At 42.3% G+C, this 12392-nt stretch overlaps 1 protein-coding gene across 26 annotated transcripts in view; it reads left to right on the top strand.

Annotated features, from left to right (window-relative positions):
- CAMK2G (calcium/calmodulin dependent protein kinase II gamma) overlaps positions 1-12392 on the top strand; it is a 291189-nt gene that overhangs the window by 198002 nt on the left and 80795 nt on the right. For all 26 annotated transcript variants that reach the window (XM_088475593.1, XM_088475571.1, XM_088475592.1 and 23 more), the window contains exon 5: positions 1837-1902. In XM_088475593.1, coding sequence (XP_088331719.1) covers positions 1837-1902 — 66 coding nt within the window. The remainder of the gene's footprint in view (positions 1-1836; positions 1903-12392) is intronic.

Genomic DNA, 12392 nt, shown 5'->3' with positions numbered 1-12392 from the left:
ACCTAGATACAAAATATCAATACCCTACAGTGACCCAATCAAAGCCCAGATTTCAATCTCATTGAGAATCTATAGATGATTTGAAACTTGCTGTTCTCCAACGTTGGAACTCGATCAATGTTACAAGGAAGAATAGCTGTGTCTAGATGAAAACTTTTTACTTGAGACTCATCCTATTAAATCCCTCAACTGTAATTGCTGCTAATGGTGCTTCTACCCAAGTAGTAAAATCAGAGAAGTAAATACTTAAGTAACTAATAATTGTGTGATGAATAGTTAAGGAAAAGCTTTATATTTGTATTATTGTTGTTCTTTATATTATTTTGTCTTTTCAGTGTAAGGTAAGACTTCCCAAATAAGTTCATCTTTCTTCCATGATGTAAAGAAATATATGCCAAATTATACATTTTATATCCACTGTACATAGTATACCGTTCAGCAGGGAGAATGTAGGGCACATTAATCAATGCTCTGCTGAAGTGAAGGTACTGTCTACACTTTTACCTAGTGCCCATGTACAGGAGCCTTTATTTGTTTTTCTTTTTCTGCATTTTTCTAGCTGCATTGAGTCATTTATATACCAGCCAGATCAATCCAGTTTTTGTATAGTTCCTAATTTACCACTCTTAACCCCAGGCATTATAATCTGTAAGTAAGGACTGGACAATATTATTTAGAAGCTGGGAGCCAGCCAGACAAATCTAAGAGCCAAATTTAATTTTAAGTAACCAGGAAAAAGGTGCATCCTGTATATTGGGAACCTCCAGAAAAGAGAAAAATGAAGTTAATTTTTAGCTGCCTGGCTCCTGATATTTGTCCAGCCTTGCTCTAAGCACATTTGTGCAGATGTAGACTATTAAGCTATAGGACTTGTATCACGTATACAGCCCACATTAAGTTTTTACACAATTTTATTAATGCTTTTTGACAGAAAATACATACTTTTTTAAATGAAACATGGCTATAGAGTATATTAGGCGAAGAATATGTCTAACCTGCATAATATGTGTGTATTGAATTGTAGATAAAAGGTGCCTTACTTGGATTATTACATCTGGTTATGTACAAACCCAAACCTACACTACAAACGTTTAATTGATATTAAGGGTTATACTGTATGTGCATTTCTTCACAGAATAAAACTACTTTTCCAGAAACTGCTTGAGGTATAAGTATATAACTGAAATGAAATGAATACATGTAATATATCCTGTACGATATATTCCTATATTTGGAGAGTAGGGGATGTCCCTTGTCATATTTTGGACGTGTTCTGTAAAGCAATGCATAGGGTAAAACACACCTAGTTGTAAGAATAACATCATATGAGCAATTCCCAGTTTCTGTGGACATATAAAACATCCTTTGGTCTTGTACCATTATATATTAATGGAACTCATTGGCTTATGATATACATATTACAGGAGAAGGTGATCTGAAACAGATTCAGAACTTCTGCTTTGAAATATTTGTTTTATTCCAAGAAAAAGAAAACCAACCAAAAAGCTTTCATGTTTACAGCGTAAGCCAATGATTTCTACTCTCCCTCCTCCTATAATGGGATACATTATGTTTGTTTGTCTGCTTGGAAATGTTAAGGGTCCCTCATGGGTAGTTAATGCCTAGTCTGAGTCACTGTGCCTGCTATCAGTCAGCTTGCAGTTTCTGAGAGTTGCTCTTTACACAGCGCCAATTGACCCTTCATGGCCTGCAGGTCTTGTGGAGAGAGAGGGAAATCTCTGCCACAGGCTCCCCTTAGGCTTTTAGCTTTGCTGTCTTTTTTATTTTTTTTATCCCACCCATTTCTCAACAGCCTTTTTTCTCTCCGTCTCTCAGGGTCACAGGCGGAGAGCTGTTTGAAGACATTGTAGCGAGAGAATATTACAGTGAGGCAGATGCCAGGTGAGGATAAATTTGTCACATTCTGAAGGCCAAAGAACACTCTCTCAATCGCTTTCTGTGTCCCTACCTTTCAAGGGAAAACCACTTGCCACAGAAATGACTATGGAAAAATAATCGCTCTCCATATTGCTACTATGTGTGTAGCAGAGGTATAAACAGTCCTGTAAAAACTCAAGCTGGGTACACATTAGACAATGTGTGTGCCAAGCAATGCACAATGTGACCGAACAATATATTGGGAAGTCCGTACACACTACACGATCTGGTGTACGACAGCCCAATATGTCGTTCCTCTGCTGCATCCACAAGCATGGTGAGTGCCTCGAATCTTCAGATTGGCCGATCTGAAGACGCGCCAAACGACGCGCGGGAGCGTGCAATAGAGTGTAAACATTTGACGATGTGGACGATTTGTCGTTCCGATCCGTAGGAAATTGGCAAGTCGTCAAATACATCGTCCAATGTGTACCCAGCTTTAGTGTGTAAATTTATTTTAGAATTCTCAGGGGATGAGAATGCACGCTGCCGTCATTCCTATTGTACAGAAATAAATACATGATATGCTAATGGCCATAAAGCTAAGATATCATGGCCTGGGTGCTAGGTTGAGGTTAGATTACTGTAGTAACTGGCCTCACAGACAACTGTGCAGATGTGTCATTTTATATCATTCAAACTGTCTCCATCAATTTCAGACATTGATCTTAGAAAAATGAGCAAAGCAATAGATAATAATCCAGTTGTCCTTTTAAATGCATCATCTGCGCATGTTTGTAGGATCAAGTGTATTTAAGATGCAAACAGTTTGATGGAACATTTTATATGCCTGGTAACATTTACCAGTACTGTTTAATACTTAGCAAGCCTAATATAGAAAATGATCATGTAAAGCTATATGCACAGTAGTGTCATTGAATCTGTCTGTCCTCCATTCTGGTGTATTTTGAATTGGCACTAACCGCCAGTGGCACCACATTGTCAAATGTGATTGCATTTGGCATATGGAGCCCTCACTCTTTGGGGTCAGGTGGGACAGTGGAGTCTGCTCCTTTTATAAACCTTTTATTTGCACTTTACACTTCAAGAATAAAGTGTAATGTAATTTTGCGCTGATTTTAACAGGTGGATGCTTTGCTGATTCTGAGGTGGTTTTTTTTGGTGTTGCACGTGCCGAAGAATTATAAACCCTGCTCTAGTCTTAAATGGTTACCAGTGACTAACATAAATTCTGATAACAAGTGAAAAATGCCTTTCAGTAATAAGCAGAAAAGAAATAATTGGGTTCAGTTATATATTTGTGTGGATTTGGCATATGTTAAATCACAGACATATTTCTAAGCATTCATAGATACTGACTTTGCCAATAAAATACCATCTGGCCGAAAAAACAAATTGTGCCTTTGGCTGCCAGCTTGTAATGGGTATTGCTATCTATGTTTAGTTTTTGCTTTTCTTTGCATTCTTTCTTTCTTTTTTTTTTTTTTTATAAGAAAGCTCATGTATAAAAATAGCTTTCTCATCTTCCCTGTATGTAACCATGTCCTGTCACTAGCCATTTGTTGCAGAGATGTCATGTCTTACTCTTTGTTTCCATAGCAGCCTTATACTGTTGTTATAATATCTCGAGCTGCACCGTTTTGTCTTTGCATTGTTTACAGACCTAAAGCTAAAGTCTGTATGGCTAAATGCACTTTACATTACCAACATGAAGGTATTTCTCACCTGGACCGTGGTGGCACCACTACACTTCCTAGAAACTACACACAGACTCGGCGTTCTGCAGTATTCTCTGTTTTTATTGGCGGTAACTGGGCTGTCAATACAGAATGTTTAAAATAATAATATATATATACGAGTATTCTCTCCTGCCATTCTGGTCTCACCTTTTTTTCTGGCTGTACGTAGAAAAAAAATCCTGAAAACTGTTGGATAGTGCTGTGATCTAAAAAGTTGTTGCTCACACTTACATTAAATGAGGTACATCCACTTGGTGTCACTGAACCTGTAATCCCAGGATATGAAACATTGTTCCCCAGCTCTAACTGTAAGAACTATTACAGCAATGTATATACTAACTTAGGGCCTGATTCAGCAGGAGGACATGGGGAGCTTTTTATGCAGATTCCCAATGTTCAGGAATCTCTGTGAATGCGCTGGATACGTACTGAGCATGTTCAGTACTGGTCTGTGATATCGCTCGCAGTTCGGCAACAGGTTGTCAGTGATTGACAATCTGCTGCCATTTCGGAGCGGGGAGGGGGTGACAAAGGTCGCAGTTTCCCAAAACTGAGGTGTGTCGCCACCATTGTGGGAGAGTGATGAGACCAGGATATCTGTCGGCTGACGGAGATTTTCTGACCTCTTTTCAGCATCTGCAACGGCCGGCTTGCGTGACCCCATGGCGTGATAATGCTTTGTTGTGTTCTAGAACGCAGCTCGAATCAGTAATGAATGCAGGAGCCATGAGGCAAGGAGAGATGTTATAAATTGATTTTGTGTTTAACTGTATCAAGCATGCTTCTTTTCCCACTCGAGACAAGGCGAAACATCCCTGAAACATGCTAGCATCTAATATGATGGCAAAGAGCATGAAAATTAGTATTTGGAAGGGGGAGGATTACAATTTATGGGGGAGATGTATCAAGTGTTGAAGAGAGATAAAATACCAATTAATAAGATTCTAACTGTCAGTTTACAGTTTGTGGGGTCTATTTACTAATCCTTGAATGAAGATAAAGTGAACGGAGATAAGAAAAAAACAGCCAATCAGCTCCTAACTGCCATGTCGCAGGCTGTGTTTGAAAAATTACCATTTGGAGCTGGTTGGTTGGTACTTAATGTCTGTACACTTTATCTCCATCCAAGGCTTAGTAAATAGACCCCTCAGTTTGAAAAATGACAGGAGCTGATTGGTTAGTACTTTCTCTCTCCAAGCTTTGATACATCTCCCCTAATATAACATAAATGCTAAGCCAACATCAAGGGTTCCTAGGTGGGACTTAGGGTTAGGCACCCCCCCGGGAGGTTAGGTTTAGGCTAGGGGAAGGGGGGGTTAGCGTTAGGCACCCCCTGGGGGACTTAGGTTTAGGCTGCGGGGAAAGGGGGGTTAGGTTTAGGCCCTGGGGGGGGGGGTTAGGGGGTAGAAATAGGTTAGTATATACTTACCTTTGGTGATCGGGATTTCCTCCTCTGCCGGAATGCCGCTGTAGGGATTCCAACCGCCGGACATGGGTCCGGCGGTAAGTCATACCGATTCTACTTGTCATTTATCTAGTACCTTCTAGAAAATGTTAGCTAGAATCTGATTGGTCACGTTAAAGGTATACAGTGTCATAATTCTTGGTCTAGCTTTGTCTAATAAATAAGCTGCATGCTTTTTCTGGAACGAGGAAAATGCATATTACTGGTATGCTATACAAATAACAGTTCACATTTTATTCTGCCACATTTAACAGAAATGAGCACAGCTGGGCAATGACAAGTGTTTAGAATTCCCATAGTTGCCAGAAATATTGCCTGAGCTCTTACAATGGCAAACGTCCTTACTGTACCAGTGCAGGCCTTGCAGATGTATCTCTTTCTGTGAAATAAACTTAATCTTGAAAACTGTCATATTGATGGACAGCCCATGGTCTGTGTATTCGGTCGTTGCCATTAATTAGTTTCAGGACACATCCTAAAGATGAGTTGCAGCCAGGGGCTGGCTGCCAGACTTAAGACCGGGGGGCAAGCCTACAGCACTGGCCCATGAGCAGCAGCCCGTACAAAGGTGGTTTAACATTATGCCAATTACAGTATTGTGGAAATAAAAAAATCTCATGCTTGCTGCCAGGGGTCTCATGCTTGTTATCAGGGGTCTCATGTTCGTTGCCAGGGGTTTCATGCTCATTGTCAGGGGTTTGACAGGAGAAGATGCAGCTTTCTACATAGTGGCGGAACTATAAATATTGCTCCCCCCTGCCAAAAAAGTTTCAGGCGCCTCCCTCCCCATAAAACAAACACACCCTAAGATGTGTGGTTTCATGATACAGTAATGTCCCTTACACATTATGACACATTAAGTACTGTCCTTATAAAACAAATTATGCCAGACCTTAATGCCCCTATAACACATTATGCCACACCGTAATGCCCCTTACACATTATGCCACACAAAACTGCCACGTATAACACATAATGACACACAATAATGCCTTGATATTAAATTATGCCACGCCATAATGCCCCTATAACACATTATGCCACATCGTAATGCTCCTTACAACACATGCCACACAGTAATGCCCCTTACACATTATGTCCCTTATAACACAATGCCACACAGTAATGCCCTTTATAACACATTATGTCACATTAAGTAATACCCTTAATAGCACCCATTACACCCCATTTTGAAAGATCTACTTCACCAACCCTCCTCTCCACTTTTGCCAGTCTGTCTCAGCTCAAGACAGGTTGCACAGTTTCTATGTCTGTATAGAACCAGATTATTGGTAACAAAGCGTATAACCTGTGAACTGTGTGTATCAAGTTAGTGCTCCTTATACAGTGCCCCCTGTAGTAGTCCCCATGTAGTTGTGCCCCTTATGCAGGGTCATCTATAGCAGTGCTCCTTATGCAGTGCCCCCTATGAAATGCCCCCTGTAGCAGTGCTCCTTATGCAATGCCCCTTATGAAATGCCCTCTATAGCAGTGCCCCTTATTCAATGCCCCTGTAGCAGTGCCCATTTTGCAGGCCCCCTGTAGCAGCATCCCTTATGCAATTCCCCCTGTAGCAGTGCCCCTTATGCAATGTCCCCCTGTAGCAGTGCCCCTTATGCAATGTCCCCCTGTAGCAGTGCCCCTTATGCAATGTCCCCCTGTAGCAGTGCCCCTTGTGCAATGACCCCTGTAGCAGTGCTCCTTTTGCAATGCCACCTCTTGTAGTGCCCATTATGCAATGCCCTCTGTAGTAGTGCCCTTTATGCAGTGCCCCCCTTTAGTTGTGCCCATATACAGTGCCCCCCTTTAGTTGTGCCCATATACAGTGCCCCCCTTTAGTTGTGCCCATATACAGTGCCCCCCTTTAGTTGTGCCCATATACAGTGCCCCCCTTTAGTTGTGCCCATATACAGTGCCCCCCTTTAGTTGTGCCCATATACAGTGCCCCCTGTAGTTGTGCCCATATGCAGTGCCCCCTGTAGTTGTGCCCATATGTCGTGCCCCCTGTAGTTGAGCCGATATGAGGTGCCCCCTGTAGCTGTGCCCATATGCAGTTCCCACCTCAGCTGTGCCCATATGCTGTGCCCCCTGTAGCTGTTCCCCACCGCCAGTACTTACCTGATCCCAGTACTTACCTTACTTCTCGCGGCTGTCGTCCGGACCGTCTGTCGCTCCTGCTGCCGTGCTGACTGGATCTAACTTGATCCAGCAGGCGCGGACACGCAGGTTCTTCACGTCGCAGGTGACTTCATGACTTCATGTGCACCTCCGGGTATTGCCATGCGCTCCCTGACAGACGCTAGAGGTCAAGTAGGACGTCTAGCATCTGTCTCCTCCTAGGCGGCGGCCATATTTGGAGGGACATTTCCAGCAGACTCCATGCGGACAGCTAGTCCTCATGGAATTTGAACTGCAGCGCCCAAGCCACCGCGGGGTCTATTGTTTCCCCCTTACCGCGGCCACCAGAGCCTCTTTGCTTCCTGAGAAGGCGGCCCACGACGCTTAGCAATAGAGCGGCCCGGGGGGCACATGGCACCCGGCCCAGCCCGCCACTAGTTGCAGCTGTCTGTAGTGTATGTGCCCTAATTTCATGCAGCAGTTTTTCCTTGGGCTATGTGGCTGAACCCCGCTCCAGGCAAAATCTGTCACTGTGTGACGGTATAGTAGGGAAATGCGTGAGAGAACCAATCAGGAGAGCTTTGCATCTTCTTACCAGCAGTGGCAAAATTACGTTTCCTCCGTAGTTAGTTGGTAATGAAGCTTTAAAACAGCTGCGGTTAAATGTATTTTCCTTTTGTGGTCCACTTCGGTAAATATACATTTTGGTTCTTTAGTGGTTGTTTAATGTTGTACTTTTTTTTTTTTTTGTTTAATAGCTGACGCATTTGTACTTTTATGTCAAAATTCTGAGACTTATTGCATAGCTGAGTGTGTGTTCAAGACTGTTAAAGGAGGTTCTGGCTGCAAGGATGGGAATAGACAGCTAAGTGCATTTGTCATTGTCAGACTGCATCGGTACCTTAAATTGATATTTAGGAGGGTTAGGTAATCTGTTCTCACAGCTAAGTAATGATCGCACTGCTATTTGGAGAGGATTGTGTGGAAGTCAGGGGATAAATGAGAAAATAGAGTCTGAAACGTGTAGAGTTTGCAGTATTCCTTTTAAAGAGAAATGTGTGAGTCACAAAAGATGGCCAGTGTTTTTTCATTTCCTGTTAGATCCGGTCCCAAGGACATAGAGACTCTCAGAACAGAGTGGTACTTGTTTCTGCTACAAAGCTTGATTGATATGCTATCCACTGATAGACAGCATTTTACTGACGGGGAAATAGAAAATAATTGAATTGAGTTCTGCTAAGGGAACGTTCCCAAATCCAAGTTGCTATGTGTGTGCCAGCCACAGAGACACACTGAGACTTTGTCCATTTTTGGGCAAGATGTTGCATGTTAGGCTCGTCTCTCTCACTGCACTGGGTGGTATTTGGGGACCGTGCAGGGCCTTTTATGCTAGGAAGATATCCTGGGAAACATTGGGCTTTTTTTCTAACCAAAATCTGTAGCAGATGTACAATAAGTCCTAAAGGAAACTTTATATAGTACCAGTGCTTTTATGATGATCTTTGCAGAGTATTAACACCCAGTGATAGTTACATGTTATACGTTTATAGTGTGACATACTTGTTTATACCTTGCAGCTGCCTTTAAATTTTTTTTGTCTAATATAACGCTTTTTTGTTTACCTTCATGTGTGTGCTTTTTGTTTAATCACTTTGGATATGGCTGTGTTTTACAAACTTTTCAGATACATAGATGCTATGACAGATGGCAGTAGCTTATGAGATCACCTGATTTAGCTGGAGAAAGCTGGCTCTTGAAGAGGTTAAGATAAGAGGGGTTTATATATGTAAAGGAGGTATAGAACAAAGGCCTTTTGGGTTTGAAGGTTTTGAAACGTAAAAGCACTTGAAGCAAGGGTTATAAAGGTCCTGGTTCTTGCTTTTAGATCAGATCCCTGATGAAAGCATTCCAAGCCTAAAGCAAGCTTTGTTTTCATGATGCGAGTGTAGAATGGCTTAGGAACCGTGTTTTATGCTGGCACTATATAAATGCTTCATTTTAGTATTTCAGCCTTTTCTGATGTCTGATCTTATCGACAGTTGTCCTTCGAGAGTTTAGATGAATATACCAGGGCTGGCTAGCTGCAGGACTGGGGACCAGATGTGACTGTCTAATATACAGTATAATTATAATATGGAAAAAGGTCTGTGAAAGAGCACTTGAGTAACTTTACAGTTTATACTGGAGAATTAATAAAAAAGGCCGGATTAAAACTTAAAAATACAACTATTGGAGTATAAAAATATAACCCTACAATTTATTACTATAAAACACATTTTATACAGTACCAATACAATTTTTGACGGTGCTGATTAGGTTTATAAGATTCCACATTTGAATATGGACGATTTACCCTTAGGTTTAAAGCATGTGTTCGTAGTGGTGTAGTCATCGAATTAGGACACTGCGGTCCGTGGGTGGAGTACAGAACCCACAGGCTGTTTCAACGGGGCGCCGTGCTGGAGGGCAGGGTGCTTTCTGTCCTTCAGAAATAGGGCAGGGTGCGGCGCCCTGCTGAAACAGCCTAGCGGGAACGCTATACTGTATGTTAAACCCCCCCTCGTAAGTGCCTAAACCTAGCCCCCTCGTCCCTGCAGCCTAAACGTAACCCTCCTGGGGGGAGGATGGTCTAACCTCAACCTCTCCTCGGAGGTGCCTAACCCCCCCTTCCCCTAGCCTAACCCTCCCAGGGGAGTAACTAACCCTAAGTCGTCCGTCCCCCCACCGGGAGCCTCAAACCTATCCCAAACCCCTTCCCCCCATGGCTGTCCACTCCCGCCGCCCTGTCTTGCCTTCATTCGGTATGCCGGGCGTTGGGCTCCCAGCGTAGGGATGATGATAGGCGTCAGGATTTCGACGCCTATCATTAAGTCCCCTGTCAGGATTGCACAGTCGGGAAGCCAGCTGTTGCCAATTCCACCGTCAGCTTCCAGACCGCATGCCCTTTTTTACATATGGATTCAAAGTGGGAGCGCTTTTTTTGTCTTTAGACTTCTTCAGGAGTTAATCTTAAAAATGAAACATAAAATGTCTATAAGAAGGGTGTTACACGTGGAATTCAGAACATTATTCAAATAGTAGGAACATTATCCAATTATTTTCCATTTGCAGTTCTTTAACAACATACTATACATAGAATTATTTATATTGATAGGAACTGAGATTCACAACATTTTATAAAGAGCTAAAGAATTTATCAAGTTATGATTAGCAATAACTTATCTGTTCTTCTCTCATTTATATAAATACCGTTCCACAGCAGCCCCCATTATAACCTATGTCGTCTGCACAAACTACAAGGGTGGCCAAAAGGGCAGAGAAATTGAGAAAACCTAAAAATCGCTTTCTCCAGCTAAAATGCTTGAGAAAAGCATTAATTTGTTTATTAAATATACCCCTTAGTCTTGGCCATACAGGGGCTGATTCTGAAGTTGGGATCAAAGCAAACAAAATTATGTAAGTTTGCACTGTGGTAAAACTATGTTGCACTGCAGGTGGGGCAGATATAAAATGTGCACATAGATTTAGATTTGTCCAAACTCAAATCTAAATTGTAGTGTAAAATTAAAGTTGTCTAGCATTTGTGGGCTACATACAAAAGCAACCAGTGTTTATCCTGCATGCAAAACTAAAAATTTTATTTGCACCTCTGAGATTCAGGAACCTCTTGGCCGTTTCGGGGGAGTAGGCTGGTTCCCGAATCTCAGGTGACGATCCCAGCCACTCGGAAGAGTATTCAAGTGTTCTGGAGTTGCCCACATGCGCCCAGCGCTGCCCACTTCCCGTGTGAAGCAGGAGGTAGGATTCGCTCTGAATCGTACCATCATAACCCTGCCCCCGCTTTATATTGCCGCCAGTCTACATTGGGCTCAATTCAACTTAGCGCAAATTGAATTTCAGAGGGAGGGAGCTCCCGGAGATATTCAATTCAGTGCGCTGTTTTGTCGGAGAATGACGGTTCTCACGTCACATGCACCTTAAACATGGTGTTTAGTTGCGAGAACCGGCATTCGCCGACTGAACTACCCGGCACTCTCCAGGAGTTTTGTCAGATTTCTGCTCGCACCCCAGAAGGGATGCGAGAAGAACTCCTTAGTCGGGGTTAACAGCGTGCTGAATTGAATAGCTCCAGGAGCTCCCTTCCGGCGCTATTTAATTTGCGTTGAATTGAATCGAGCCCATTGTAATAATTGTATATTAGGCAGCGGGGCCATAACACCTCCCCGCACCATCCACCTATGTCACTCCATGCCCCCCCACTGGGCCGACCTGGCTGGCCCATTCCTAAGGGGGCAGCAAGAAAATCTGCATGTTCACCCCTTATATTGTAACATGGTGTGTCCAGGTAAAAAGTAGCTTTTTTACTTTGTTTCAAACTCTGAGTCAGCCCCACAGTGTTCAGTAAACTGGGAGGTATACCAGGGGTCATACATGCACTTGGGGTTATTTTGTTTGTTTTTTTGCTTCCCAGGTCATAGCTAAATTATAACTATTTTTCGTTCTCACAGTCTATCAGGGCACCTTTCCAAGCGTCACTTCAAAAGCAATAGATTTTTCTCCGCTTTTTTTTTTTTTTTTAAATTCTACAATTTGTATAGTGCTGTCATTTTCCAGGGAACGGAGTAACACATGGCTGAAATGTGTAATGCATTTCTAGTTTGACATTAGCATTTCTCATTTTCATTGGGCTACTTATTTATCTTGTAATTGTTTATTTCTAGTTCCCACCATATCAATACAACCAGTCTTTTTACCATGAGGTTATAATAAATTATATTGTACTATAGTAAAACTTTGTAATGCGGGAATACAGTACAGTAAATGTTCAGTCTTCTAGTATGTGAAATATAATGGTATACAATGGGTGTTTAGTCTTCTGATATATGGAATGCAGTAAGTATTTAGTCTTCTGCTGTCTGAAATACATTGGAATATAATGAGTGTTCAGTCTTCAGGTGTATGGAATAAAGTAAGGGCTGGATTCAATTAGCCCCGGGCTAATGCAGTGGCCAGGGCTATTCAATTGTAGCCCGCAGGTTGCACTTATCATGGATTCAGGCTCAAAGAGGAATCCATATTAAATGCCGTGAATGCGTTAACGCATAGCTCCAGACACTTTTCCTAGGAATATATGGATTAATTTGCGCTAGTTGTGGATGCACATCGCAAGG

Source organism: Taudactylus pleione, unplaced genomic scaffold, assembly GCF_031769625.1.
Source record: "Taudactylus pleione unplaced genomic scaffold, aTauple2 ptg000016l, whole genome shotgun sequence".
Classification (NCBI taxonomy): domain Eukaryota; kingdom Metazoa; phylum Chordata; class Amphibia; order Anura; family Myobatrachidae; genus Taudactylus; species Taudactylus pleione.
The sequence above is the reverse complement of the archived record's forward strand: the minus strand, read 5'-3'. Positions and strand labels throughout refer to the sequence as shown.